The following is a 12,521-nucleotide window of genomic DNA, read 5'->3' on the forward strand; positions in this document are numbered from 1 at the left end:
ATTACCTCTGCTCCAAGAATGCTTTACCTCTGCTCCAAGAATCCTGGGGGCCAGGTGGAGCTTGGAGAGGTGTAAACCTCAGGCAGTACAGGAAAGTGTCCTGGTAGGAACAAGCCAGACTGTAACTGACACAAGCCAGTGTTTTAGGGGAGGACACAAAGCCTGTGTCAGATCTAAAAGAACAAACCTGGTAACCACGTAGTGGACTCCTTTGCTGGGAGGATTTAGATAGAGCTTTGTGGAATTCAGTGAGGACAGGCAGGAGACTGTGTGCCATTGTGTTGGCCTTGAAGTTCCTTTGGATTATAAAATTGAGTGATTTTCATTGTGGAAAAACTAGACAAGTCAAAATTAATTATTACAACCCTATCACCCAAGGAGGACTACAGCTGTACAGACAGTGATTCTCACCCTCGGCTGGATATTAGAGTCACCTGGAGCTGTTTAGAAATCCCCGTGCCTAGGCCTCCCCCGATACCTAATCATTCAGAGCCTCTGGGTGTGGGACCTTGGCATCTGCCTATGCTAAAGCTCCCCAGGTAATTCCAACACGCAGTCAAGTTTGAAAACCAGCAATGGTCTAAGGTCCAGGTTCTCAAATGGGGTGTCCTACAAGGAGGCTTCAGTTCTGCATTGCTCACCTGCTCCCAGGTGCCGCTGATGCTGCTAAGCCGTGCCACGCTTTGAGGACCTAGGGTATCTGCTATTCTCGCAATAACATTTAACAATTCATGGATGAAGGATTTCTTATGCATACGTCTTTGAACTATTTACTTGAACTGTGAGCATCCGTGTCCTTATCTGCCAGATGACAGGGGATGTGGTAGACATTTTACAGTGTTTGTTGCCCAAATGTCTAGACACATTTAAGGGAACCTCAGAATGGAAACGAGGCAAGATTAGACCCTTAAACACATATGATACTCCCGGCATCATCTTTGGAGCTTATAATAAGAGTAACATCCTGTGAGCATTTAATACGTGCCAGGAACCAAGCTAAGCATTTTAAATCGGTTATTTAATTTAATAAGCCTCCTTTTACAGAGGAGGAGTCTGGTATTTAGAAAGCTAAGTAACTTGCCGAAAGCACAGGCAGTCGCCTAGGGGTGGGGCTGGGATGTGAAGCCAGGCAGTCTGATGCCAGAGCCTCAGTCTGGTTGGCATACTGCTCACCAGTGTACCAGGATGCTTCTCAGACCAGATCATCTCTAAGACCCTTCCAGACAGTGTAATTCAGATTGCAGGACACTTTTTCTTCCTTATTTTGATCAACTAGTATTTAGAATTATGCAAAAAAAAAAAATCTTGGCAGAGAGAGAAGGGGGGAGATGTGCACCATATTGCACATCTGAGCGCACACGTCAGTGGCATGTTCATGGCACCTAAAGGTGGCATCATTTCATACTCCATCCTTAATATTGGTTCACCATCTGTAGCTGAACTCCTCTGAAGAAATCCATATGGCATTCAAGGTTTAGCTAAAATCGCCCGGAGATTCATTCAGGTGCATAAATACTTCTCCATCTCTGCCAAATCAAAAGGCAGAGCCGCAGGGCTGTGTGAGATTTGCAGGAGAGCCATGAGGATTGGTGCTGTGGAGAGGAATTGAGGGGAGGACATACGGGACTAGTGAAGTATTCTGGCAACATTAAACTCACAGCATCTCTGGTCCTAAGCGTGTGTGTGTGTGTGTGTGTGTGTGTGTGTGTGTGTGTGTGTGTGTGTTCAGGACCAGAGAGAATTAGAATTATTCAGAGGAAAGGCCTTTGGAAAGATTCTCCACCATAGATCTTCTTCATTACTTATTACTCCTCCTGTGTTCGCCACTCTCTTATCCTTCCCCCTGACGGCAGTTGCCTTGACCCAGTTGTCCCGCATGGATCTAGTCTACAGTGAGTGGTACAATGAGGGGCCAGAGCTCGCCTGCACCTCAGAACTCTCTCTCCGGGCTGTGGGCAACTAACTCCATCTGCTCACTGGACCCCAAGGGGGAGTGCCAGGTGTGCCAGCATCAGCACTTTGCCTTCACAAGCTGGCTTTTCCCGTGGCTGCCTGTAGCAGCTACGGATTCCTGTGTCCAAAGGGGAAAGCGCTTCTGGCAGAAGAAGTGCCGCCTGTGATTTCCCTGCTGCGGAGGCAGGACGTGCGTCCATGGGCTCGCAGAAAAAGAACAGGAAACGTGCCTGTTACAGAAAAGCAACAGGGACGCAGCAGGTTTGACCCACAGGGTTTTCAGACTTTGGCTTAAGGTGCCCCCTCACTTACACCGTGTCAAAGCTTCTGTGAGCATCTTGGAAGTAACTATTTGTAAAGAAAGTTTGAGTTGCAGGCGTAAGCTCCCTCGGTGATTTCCCCCTGTCAGGTTTTCTTAAGTAAATTTAATAGCGGCGCTGCGTGCTCAGTCGAGCAGCTCCAAGTCTTTACACCTGCTGAAACAGCCCTTACTTAAGAAGCATGTCTTCTGGGGCCAATTTCTAGAATCCTGTTCTTAACCCCCTCATAACTGATGTTGTAAGTCTTTTATATTTTTTTCCCTTCGTATTATTCTGTCCTTTTCAAACGAGCATCCTATGGTCTGATACCACCCATTACTTAGTATTTTTAAAAATGAGCGTAATACGTGTGTTCCCTTCAACTGTAATTTTTTCTACCATCCTGAATTTGCATTTACCGTGGCCCTTTTATTCCCTCTCTCAATTCATTGTACACCCTTACGTCCATGTGTACAAACGGCAGGGAACATTTTAAGGCTTCCTGATGGGCTAAAATGAGAGGTGGAAACAGGTTCCAGAAGTTATCATCTTAGAGAAGAGACAGTACATTCATGGGAATGACTAAGGTTTTTATTTTCCTCGTGAAAAACATGCACTCGGGTTAAGTGACATTTTTACTTTTTCTCTCTTGAGAAGTATGCACGTGGGTGTTCAGTGTTGATTTTGTGGGTAAACAAAAACTAGACGGCAGCCCCTCTTCCTGCCCAGTGACCTCACACAGCTGGACTCCGGTCCGTCAAGAAGAAAGTGGTGAGAGTAGGAAGAAGAATCCTATCCTTTTCATGTTCTGATAGTTACACGTTTTACACTGAAGAAACTTTGGAACGTTCCTAGGAGAGGAAACAAGGGCCTAGAGAAAAGATGTGATTGCTGTAATCGCATAGCCAGTTACTGACAGAGTTGAGACTGGGACCCAGATCCCCTGGCTCCTAAGTGGGTGGCTTTGCCACCACTCTGCACCCTCGCCTGCCAGGGAAAGAGGCAAGATGCTTCAGAGTTTCTGCGTTTGAATCCTTGCTCAGTCATTGGAGACCTTGTGCAAGTTATTTACCTCCGTTTCCTCCTATAAATGGAGTCAGAACAGTTCCCACTTATCTGAACTGTTGTAAGATTAAATGAGAACACATATGTAAACAGTTTAGTATAGTGCCTGGTACATAGTACTCAAAGGTTGGACACTACTATATTAGTATTTGCCCACCTTTCCCTGTAAATTAGATAGATGTGGGAGAATGGTGAAATGGCCCTGTGCATGACATTAAATAATAAAAATTTTAATCAGCAGCTGAAAAAAATTTTTTTAAAGGCTCTCAGGAATTATTCTAATGACCTCCAACTATCAGCATGGAAGAGGGTGTCCAAAAATGGGGAAAATATTAAAATCATTCAGAGAATGGAAGAGAGCGTTCCGATAATGTTAAGTCCCATGGCTTGGGCCCATTATGGCCTCTTTATAAAACAATATTGAGAATTCTGGGAGACTGCACCCATGTCACCATCATTCAAACATGTTTTGCTTGATACCTACAATGTGTCTGGTTCTATGTTAAATACCAAGAACATGAGATGAATAAGATCTAGTCACTACCCTCTTGTCTATATACTATCTGGAAAGATTGACTCTTCAACAAATAACTAGAGCCAACTATTGGGTGATATGACGGCCGTATTTATATACTCAGCAAATGTGATAGGCACGGATCCATGCTCCTGAGCTCAACTGGGGAACTACCCAGTGTCTGCCTTGCTGAAACCATGAGGGGGATTGAGACAATAGTAGTCACATGCAGCATGCTAGCAGAGAGAAGGAGACCATTGAGCTGTCTGGAAGGAGGGTGAGGGGTTTACTGGATAGCTGGGGGGAAGGCGTGGAGAAATGGGATTTGAAAAAGACAGAGTTAAAAGCACTAATTTTGGTTCACAGGGCTGATAATTCTAGTTTTATTTGTAAGGCAAACCCAGCTTCCATGGGTCTCAGAAAATCATGCTGAAACAGCTAAGAACTACACAGCTTCAAGTAGCACTTAAAGAAAATGTGAATGTCACGGCAGTAGATTACACAGCTGCGACCCAGGACACCCGTGGGGAGGAGGAGCCGGGGAAAGATGTCAACCTCCAAGTACCACTCCTCTGACCGTAGCTGCTGAGAACAGCCGAGTCCCTTGGAACAGGCAGCCACATGTTCAGGCTCAGGCTGTGTCTCAGAGTGACGGTTAGACTCCTCCGTCTCCACAACAGAAAACCAAAAATGGCCGTTTTTAAAGTAATTGCACCGTCCCAGCCATGTGCCCTCCCGCCTTCTTTACCGAGTATCATTCACCGGGGACTGGACTCACCCCCCTTCCTGAACTGGAGGTTTGCATATGTAATTATATCAAATGATGTGTTTGTTTCTATCTCCGAACCACATTCAAAAGCTTGCCCATGATTTATCTTTGAAATTCAATTTCGTCATGTCAGTCCCCAATTTACTGTGCCCAATGGGTCTGCAGTTGCATGCGTGATGTAGATGCCTGTCTCCTGCAGAGATTGCAAGGAGGTTGCCTTCCACAGTGATGAATCACAGCAGTTGAAGAGGGAGGTTGCTCTCCTCCATCCTGTTTCCTTTTCTAAAGCCCAGCTGCATTCTGCTACAACAAAGTTGTTAAAAATGAAGATGCAGCTTTGGCGATTTCGACTAATTCCTCTGGACTGTGAGGGATGGCTCAGTGCATTCCTTTCTGACAGTAAAATACACAGTGCTGCTGAAGCATCATAGCTCATCCTAAGTGTGTTCCTTTAGTGCAGCGATTTTCAACCGGTGTGCTATAAGAATTTTTAAAACATACAATACCTATTTAGTCAGGGGCACTGACCTCTTTTCCCCTAGATTGTCAAATAAAAGAAATGGCACCAGTCAACACAACATTAACCATTAGTATGAATGCCCTGTCTTGGACCATAAATATGTCCTATCTAATAAAAGAGTAATATGCAAATTGACCATCACTCCAACACACAAGATGGATGCCCCCATGTGGACACAAGATGGCTGCCACAAGATGGCCAGTAGGGGAGGGCAGTTGGGAGGGACCAAGTCCGCAAGGGAGGGCAGTTGTGGGCAATCAGGCCAGCAGGGGAGGGCAGTTGGGAGGGACCAGGCCTGCAAGGGAGGGCAGTTGGGGGCGATCAAGCCTTCAGGGGAGGGCAGTTAGGGGTGACCAGGCTAGCAGAGGAGGGAAGTTGGGGGCGACTGGGCCTGCAGGGAAGGGCAGTTAGGGGACCAGGCCTGCAGGGGAGGGCAGTTAGGGGCAAACAGGCTGGCAGGGGAGTGGTTAGGGGTTGATCAGGCTGGCAGGCAGAAGCGGTTAGGGGCAGTCAAGAAGGCAGGCAGGCGAGCAGATGGGAGCCAGCAGTCCTGGATTGTGAGAGGGATGTCCGACTGCCTGTTTATCGGGCCTAAACGGGCAGTCGGACATCCCTCGAGGTGTCCCAGATTGAAGAGGGTTCAGGCTGGGCTGAGGGACACCCCCCCCTTCCCGTGCACGAATTTCGTGCACCGGGCCTCTAGTAGGTCATATAATAGAGTTGCATCTTATTGGTCATGCTGCATAAGAAGGTTGCATCTCATTGGTTAATTCTCGGTACCAGAAATCCTTATGTACATCTATAGACACCTGATTTTTTTTTAAAGTTACTTTGGAGCCAAAAGGGGAAGTAATTAATATCATTTTTATTATTGTTGTTACTATTATCATTTATAAATCAATCAAATTACACCTTTTTTGCCAGGTTGGCAAAACATGTTTTTTTTGGTGTGCCACGGAATTTTAGTAATTAGTTTATGTGTGCCATGAGATGAAAAAGTTAGAAAATCACTGCTTTAGAAGGAAGAAAGCTTTTGCCCCTTTTTGGCTTAGCTGGCCCTGGCTTGATGAGGATTATTTTTATCAGTGCAAATAACTACCAGTTGCGGCTTTAACCCAAAATGTTTTGTTAGTTACTTTTATGCTCCAGATCCCCATGGACAAACCTGATCACTCTCTTCCTTCCAACCCCTTTTCAGGCCTGATTCCTAAATAACTCACTCACCCCATCATCCATTCATCAAGTATTTTGAAATGTCTGTCTTCTCCAACTAGAAAGACTTGTTAAAATCTAAAAGACAGAGTTATGGTCCCCTACTGATGTATAATTACATAAAATATCACTCACTCATTTAAAGTATAAGTTCAGTGTTTTTCAGAATACGTATGGAACAGTGCAACCATCACCGTAATCTGTAATTTTGACGTATTTTCATTAACACCCCCCCCAAAGAAACATTGTGCCCATTAGTCGTCAGTCCCCGTCCCCAAGCCGACCTCATCTGATTTCTGACCAATTAGACACTTTTTTTCTTATTTCTGTGAAAATAAAGGCAATACAATCCTAGAGACCGGAAGCCTACAGAAGCAGGCCTGCCTTTCTTCTAGGAGCAGACGTTGCTTGCCTTCCTCACAGCCCCAGTTTCACCGTTGTGAATGCTGTTTCAGACTTTCCAGGAAGCCTGTAGCTTCCTCTGTTGGCTGGTAAATATGTGAAAAACACATCTTGGTGAAGGTATACAGATGGGAGGGGAGCCACTGCTCTCTCAGTTGCACGTGCGCTTTGTTAAAATGCGTGACTCTCCTAAAAAATTACCCTAAGAATGATCAGGGGAGGAAGCTGGCAGTGAGCTGTGAACCCCGGTGAGTAGGACCTGAAATGACACGAGTGTCCTCAGGGGAACAGAGGGCAAAGGGCTCCTGGAAGAGCAGCAGGCAGACAGCAGAGTGGAAGTGACAGCCCTTCACCCATCCAGAGCCTCAATATGACGAGTACTTCTCATTCCCACGGAGACCTCTCACTGAGGATGCTCCCGGAAGAGGTGAAAGCCCCCTGCCCCCTTTTGAGAAGACAGTTACTTCTCACTTGGGAAGAGCCTCTGTGACATAGGACCTTATAGAACAGAATAGCCTGAAAATGAAGGCATAGTGTTGGTGTGTTAGATGTCCCCTGTTGTGACCACATCGACCCATAGTCAACATGAATCAGGGAGTTGTGCTCCCTTTTATTCCTCTTTTATCACCCCACCCACTAGTGCACTCACACATCATCTCCATCTCCCCCTTGCTCACCCCCAGGCACATACTGAGCCCAGTCGTCTGCTCCAGAGGCTGAAGCAGCTCAGTGTACTCCCATCCTGCCTGTGGCTGAGCAGAGAAACGAATATCAATAAAAAGTCATAGTGAGATTCAGCAAAGGATTGTGGGATGACGTAAACCTTCTCTTAGAATCAGTGGGCCTTCTCAGGCATTACCCCAAGAGATTCAGATGCAGTAAATGGGGGATGGAGTGGGACATAGAATCTAATTTTTGAGTTTCCCTTGAAGTTCTGATGGGGAGCTAGAAAAAGAGAAGTTACTGATTCTCTCCCTTACAGTTCCTGGTAACAGTCTTCTCTCCACAGCCTTGAACAGTTGCTCATCTTTGTATCTGAGAGTGAGGAGCATGTCACCATTCACAGAGAGGACCTCAGTCAGTGGCTTCCAATAAATGCTAAAGGCATCTGCCCTCTGCCCACCATCATTACTTTCCTTACACACTGAGCAGTACCCTCACAAGCAAACATTCTAAGTCTGTAGTGAAACTGAAGATTAAAATATAAATAATATCTCTCTTCCACAGAAATTTTTGTCAACTGAGCATTAATGAAGTTCCCATTCTTTGTTTTAGGCCAGGAGCTAGGTGGCCCTTATGAATGAAAGGCAGGCCCTTCCCATGAAGGCACTGTGTCAACTTGTCCATTGGGGAAATGCAGACATATGAGCAAAGGATGATCATAGAGGGCAAAGAACAATGGTGGTGGAGGATATCGGTTCTGTTGGGACACGTCACATGGTCACCTAACCCTGGTTAACACCTGAGCTAACAGCTGACCTACATTTGAGAAGTCAGTGGGTGAAGTAATGAAAGGGGGCACATTCCAGAAAGAATTCACAGAAAGGCAGGCCATTTGTGCAATGGGAACTTAGATTTGCCTTCATAGGAGTGTAGACAGGTGAGAGTGGAGGGGAGGGGGGTAGCTTGTAAAGAGACCTGCTACTCGCAGTGGGCTTTTCTTTTGAAGGCCATTTATCTCCTGGGGCCTCTTCTTGGCTTTCTCTAAAGCCTACCATGTACTCCCACCCACCACTTCTGTGTAAAATAAAAGCTGGAGGTCATGAGATCCTCAGCCAACCTCAGTAGGAGAGCTTTTCCTTATGCCACCTACTTTGCCAACCTTGGGAGTCATCTTTTCAAGGGATTTTACTCTCTGCAGCGATTTCCTGTCAATCAGCATATGTCATGAAAACAGCCCAACCCATAAATCTCTTGTCTTTAGGGACATTGTAGACTCAAGAAATGGAATGTAAGTTTGACCTCCTAATTGCCACTTGACAATAATAATAATAATAAAACCTGCAAGAGACAAATTGGTGCAATAAGCTGGGTGGCTGAAGGCTCTGTCTTTTCATTCCCTTTTCTTTGTCTTTATACTCAAATGGGCGATTCATTTATGAGAAACACCATTCAAAGGAAAGATAGATATTTCCCAGGTGGGACTTATTTTGTGTGAAGATTTAAACACATAATAAAAGATAAAATTACACTATGAAATCTTAGGTATGTGAGTTATTAAATTTGCAATAATTTTGTGTACAATAGTTATTACAGAAATAACCTTCTTTGTCAAGTTTAACAAAAAAAAACATTATAAGCATAAAAAAGTTAAATAAGAAAGTGCTGTTTCATAGCCTGAATCTAATCTGCATCAACAACATATTAATTGTTCAAGAACTCTAAACTCTTTAATGAGGTTCCTACTGTATAATTTTAATCGTATGCAAATAAATCATTGAAATTCCTTCTTATCAGAAAAACAATGGTTCTTCAGTGAGTTTTTATATCCCCAAAGTGATTACATTACCTGAGGTAAGCAAAACCCCACACAGTTTTCAGGTTTTCTTTGTAAGTGTTATTTTGCTTTAAGAATAAGTCTGCCCTGGCTGGTGTTACTCAGTGGTTAGAGCATCAGCCCTCACACTGAAGGATCATGGGTTTGACTCCTGGTCGAGAGCAGGTACCTGGGTTGCAGGTTCAATCCTCGGCCCCTGGTCAGGGTATAAGCGGGAGGCAACCCATCCACGTATGTCTCTCTCTCTCCTCCTTCCTCCATCCCTTCTACTCTCTCTAAATATCGATGGCCAAAATATCCTCTGGTGAGGATTAACCTAAAAATAACAGAATAATTCTGAAGATTCCTAAATTGCTTATTCGGAAATAAAACAAGGAAGAATTCTGAGACTTACCTTATTGCCCCTGGGACTGGAAAGTTACAGTTCCTCATCACTTTTGCTTTTGCTTTAACTGGACTTGTTTCCCACACTCCATGCCCCAGATATTTAAAAGTCAAATATTCTCATTTCTACGCAGGTCTGATTACAACCACTTCAAGGAAACTGGATCGAGAACAACAGGCAGAACATTTTCTGGAGGTAAGCGCATAGAGGGAACTGGCATTCATTAAAACGGACTTCCACTAAACTTCTTTATCCTTCCACATGAACTATAACTTGACTGCCTCTGATCACTGGCCTGCACAGTGAAGGTGTTCATCTGGGGCTGAGGGGTTCTGAATTTGGAGATTTCTCAGGCATAGTGCTGTATGACGCCTGGGTGCCCAGCAAGGGTGTCAGAGCTGCCTTTGCATTCTGCTGAAAACAAGCAGGTGCATGGATGTCTCTTTCTTGACTTCAGGATCCTTGGTCTACTAGCGGCAAAGAAAGTTCAGGAACAGAGCCCTCTGAGCCTCAGCTGCAGAGTGAGGAGGAGCGGAGTGCTGCCCTGAGAGGGAAGTGCCTGGCTTTGTTCCTCTTTTCCTTTTTTCCTTCTTTCTGGGAGAGGTTTGAGGAAGGGAGGGCTGCGAGTTGATTCGCTGCCCGAGATGACTTTTCTGAAACTATAACATGCACTCCTCTAATTCATTAAGACAGAAACAGCAGAATTATAAACTATAAGAACATTATTCCTGGATGGGGAAAAGAAACACCAGAAGAAAAAAGATAGAAAAATGGGCATGAAGGAGCTTTGTGGAACAGTCTTTCTGTACATGTCTCAACTATGTTTATTGGGAAGCCTGAAGTCTGAGTAGGATGTGCGACATTGTGATTTAGGTATGATTGTCTGGTACGGAACAGATGACAATGCTTGGAAGTTAGGGGTTTGTTGAGGTGTTGCAATGTGTCTATGCTTTGAAGATGATCTGCTAGGCTTTAAGAAACACTGGAATTCACAGGTCCTCTTGGCATACACACGTGCACATGCACACAGACACACACACACACACACACACACACACCACACACACCCTCAAATCCCTGCTGTTCTCCTTTAAATCAGTTCACTAGCAATGACATAAAAAGAACAGTGGACTAGGAATCAGTGCCCTTGGGTCCCAGAACTGCACTGCCATGATTGGCGTGAAGTCTCAGAAGCTGTTTCATTGCCCTGGACCTCAGTTTCCCCTACTGTGAAATGGGACAAATTACTACCCCGTATACCTCAAAGCATCGCTATTAGGATCAAATCTTACATTTTTATATCACAGTATGTTTAACACTCTTAAAGCATAATGTACATAATAAAGGATCATTATTATGATGATGCAGCATCCTGATAACCCTTTTAAAACATTGCTATCATCTTATAAAGGTGAAAGACTCCAGGCTACCAAAAAATAATAATTCTAATTTTTTTTTTCAAAATTACACTAATGGGCTGTGGTATGTACCTGGTCCAGAATTAGAGAACGTTTGCCAGAACAGTAACACTTTATATTATCTTGTGTTCCTTGCCTTTGCAGCAGAGTCCCAAAATTCCTGGGGAGTCTGTGTTCTCAAATGGTGGAACCCTTTACCTCCCTGCAGGGAAATGGGAGGGGGTCTCATTAGCTGGGGAATCTACCTGAGATCACTTACTGGCTTGTCCCTACAAAGATGGTGTATTCAGGGTGTATGTGGTGCAGAGTGTGACTAGTAGATAAAAACACAAGAGTGTTTTCCAGGCACATGAACATACATCCTTTACAGACTTGCCTCAATACTGACCAAACATTCTGGTTCTTTAGACAGACAATGATTCATCTGGCCCATCATGTCTTAGTGTCTGGTATCATCTACCTAATGAAGTAGTGTAGTATAGCAGTTAACAACCTCAGAGGGCTGTTGGGAGAATCAAAAATGAAATCTGTGTAACAATGATAAAAGAGAATCATTGATTGGCTGCCTCCAGCAGGCCCTTTACTTGGGATCAAGCCTGCAACCCAGGTATATGCCCTGAGCAGAAATCTAACCAGTGACCTCTAGGTGCATGGGATGATGCTCAACCAACTGAGCCACACCAGCCAGGGCCTTTTACTTTTTCTGAATGGATCATGGAAAGAATATCAGTTTAACTCAGCCCTGCAAAATACATACATACATACATACATACATACATACATACATACATACATTATATCTCCTATATAATAAAAGTCTAATATGCTAAGTGTCTGGCCGTCCAGTCAGCCATTCAACCAATCAAAGTGTAATATGCTAATTATATGCTAAGGCTGCTCAACTGCTCACTATGATGTGCACTGACCACCAGGGGGCAGACGCTCCAACCGGTAGGTTAACTTGCTGCTGGGGTCCAGCTAATCGGGACTGAGCTAGACAGGCCGGACACTCCCTGGAGCCCTCCCATGGTCCCTCTGTGGCTGGCCATCCTCCCACACCCTCCCCATCCCTGATTGTGCACCAGTGGGGTCCCTGGGCCTGGCCTGTGCCCTCTTGCAATCTGGGCTGAGGGACCCCTCCCCTGAGTGCACGAATTTCGTGCACCAGGCCTCTAATATATATATAATTCAGATTAGTGTTCTGCACACACATTTTTATATCTGCTGATACATGTGTCATTTGTAAGTACTATGTGGGGGTGATTAACCTCCTGGAGAGCCTTTAATTGCTAAGATAACCCTATGCTCCTTTTAAACTCCTATTAACCTCTGGCTCTAATTTATATTTCTCTGTCCCAATAAAATTAAATTTCTCTTCTTGAAAGGACCCATTTAGAAGCTGACCTGGAAGGTGCTCTTATGAATAAGTAACCAGGAGGACATTAATGATTTGTTTGTAGTTTGCAATCCTCATGATAGCAGGCACT

The 12,521-nt window shown here is 44.7% G+C and overlaps 1 protein-coding gene across 3 annotated transcripts in view; it reads left to right on the plus strand.

Moving 5' to 3' along the window:
• FAT3 (FAT atypical cadherin 3) overlaps positions 1 to 12,521 on the plus strand; it is a gene marked incomplete at both ends in the record, with an annotated part of 518,093 nt that overhangs the window by 317,291 nt on the left and 188,281 nt on the right. For all 3 annotated transcript variants that reach the window (XM_079787123.1, XM_079787124.1, XM_079787122.1), the window contains one exon: positions 9,750 to 9,811. In XM_079787123.1, coding sequence (XP_079643249.1) covers positions 9,750 to 9,811 — 62 coding nt within the window. The remainder of the gene's footprint in view (positions 1 to 9,749; positions 9,812 to 12,521) is intronic.

This window comes from Cnephaeus nilssonii (genome assembly GCF_951640355.1).
Source record: "Cnephaeus nilssonii genome assembly, chromosome: 13".
Lineage (NCBI taxonomy): Eukaryota > Metazoa > Chordata > Mammalia > Chiroptera > Vespertilionidae > Cnephaeus > Cnephaeus nilssonii.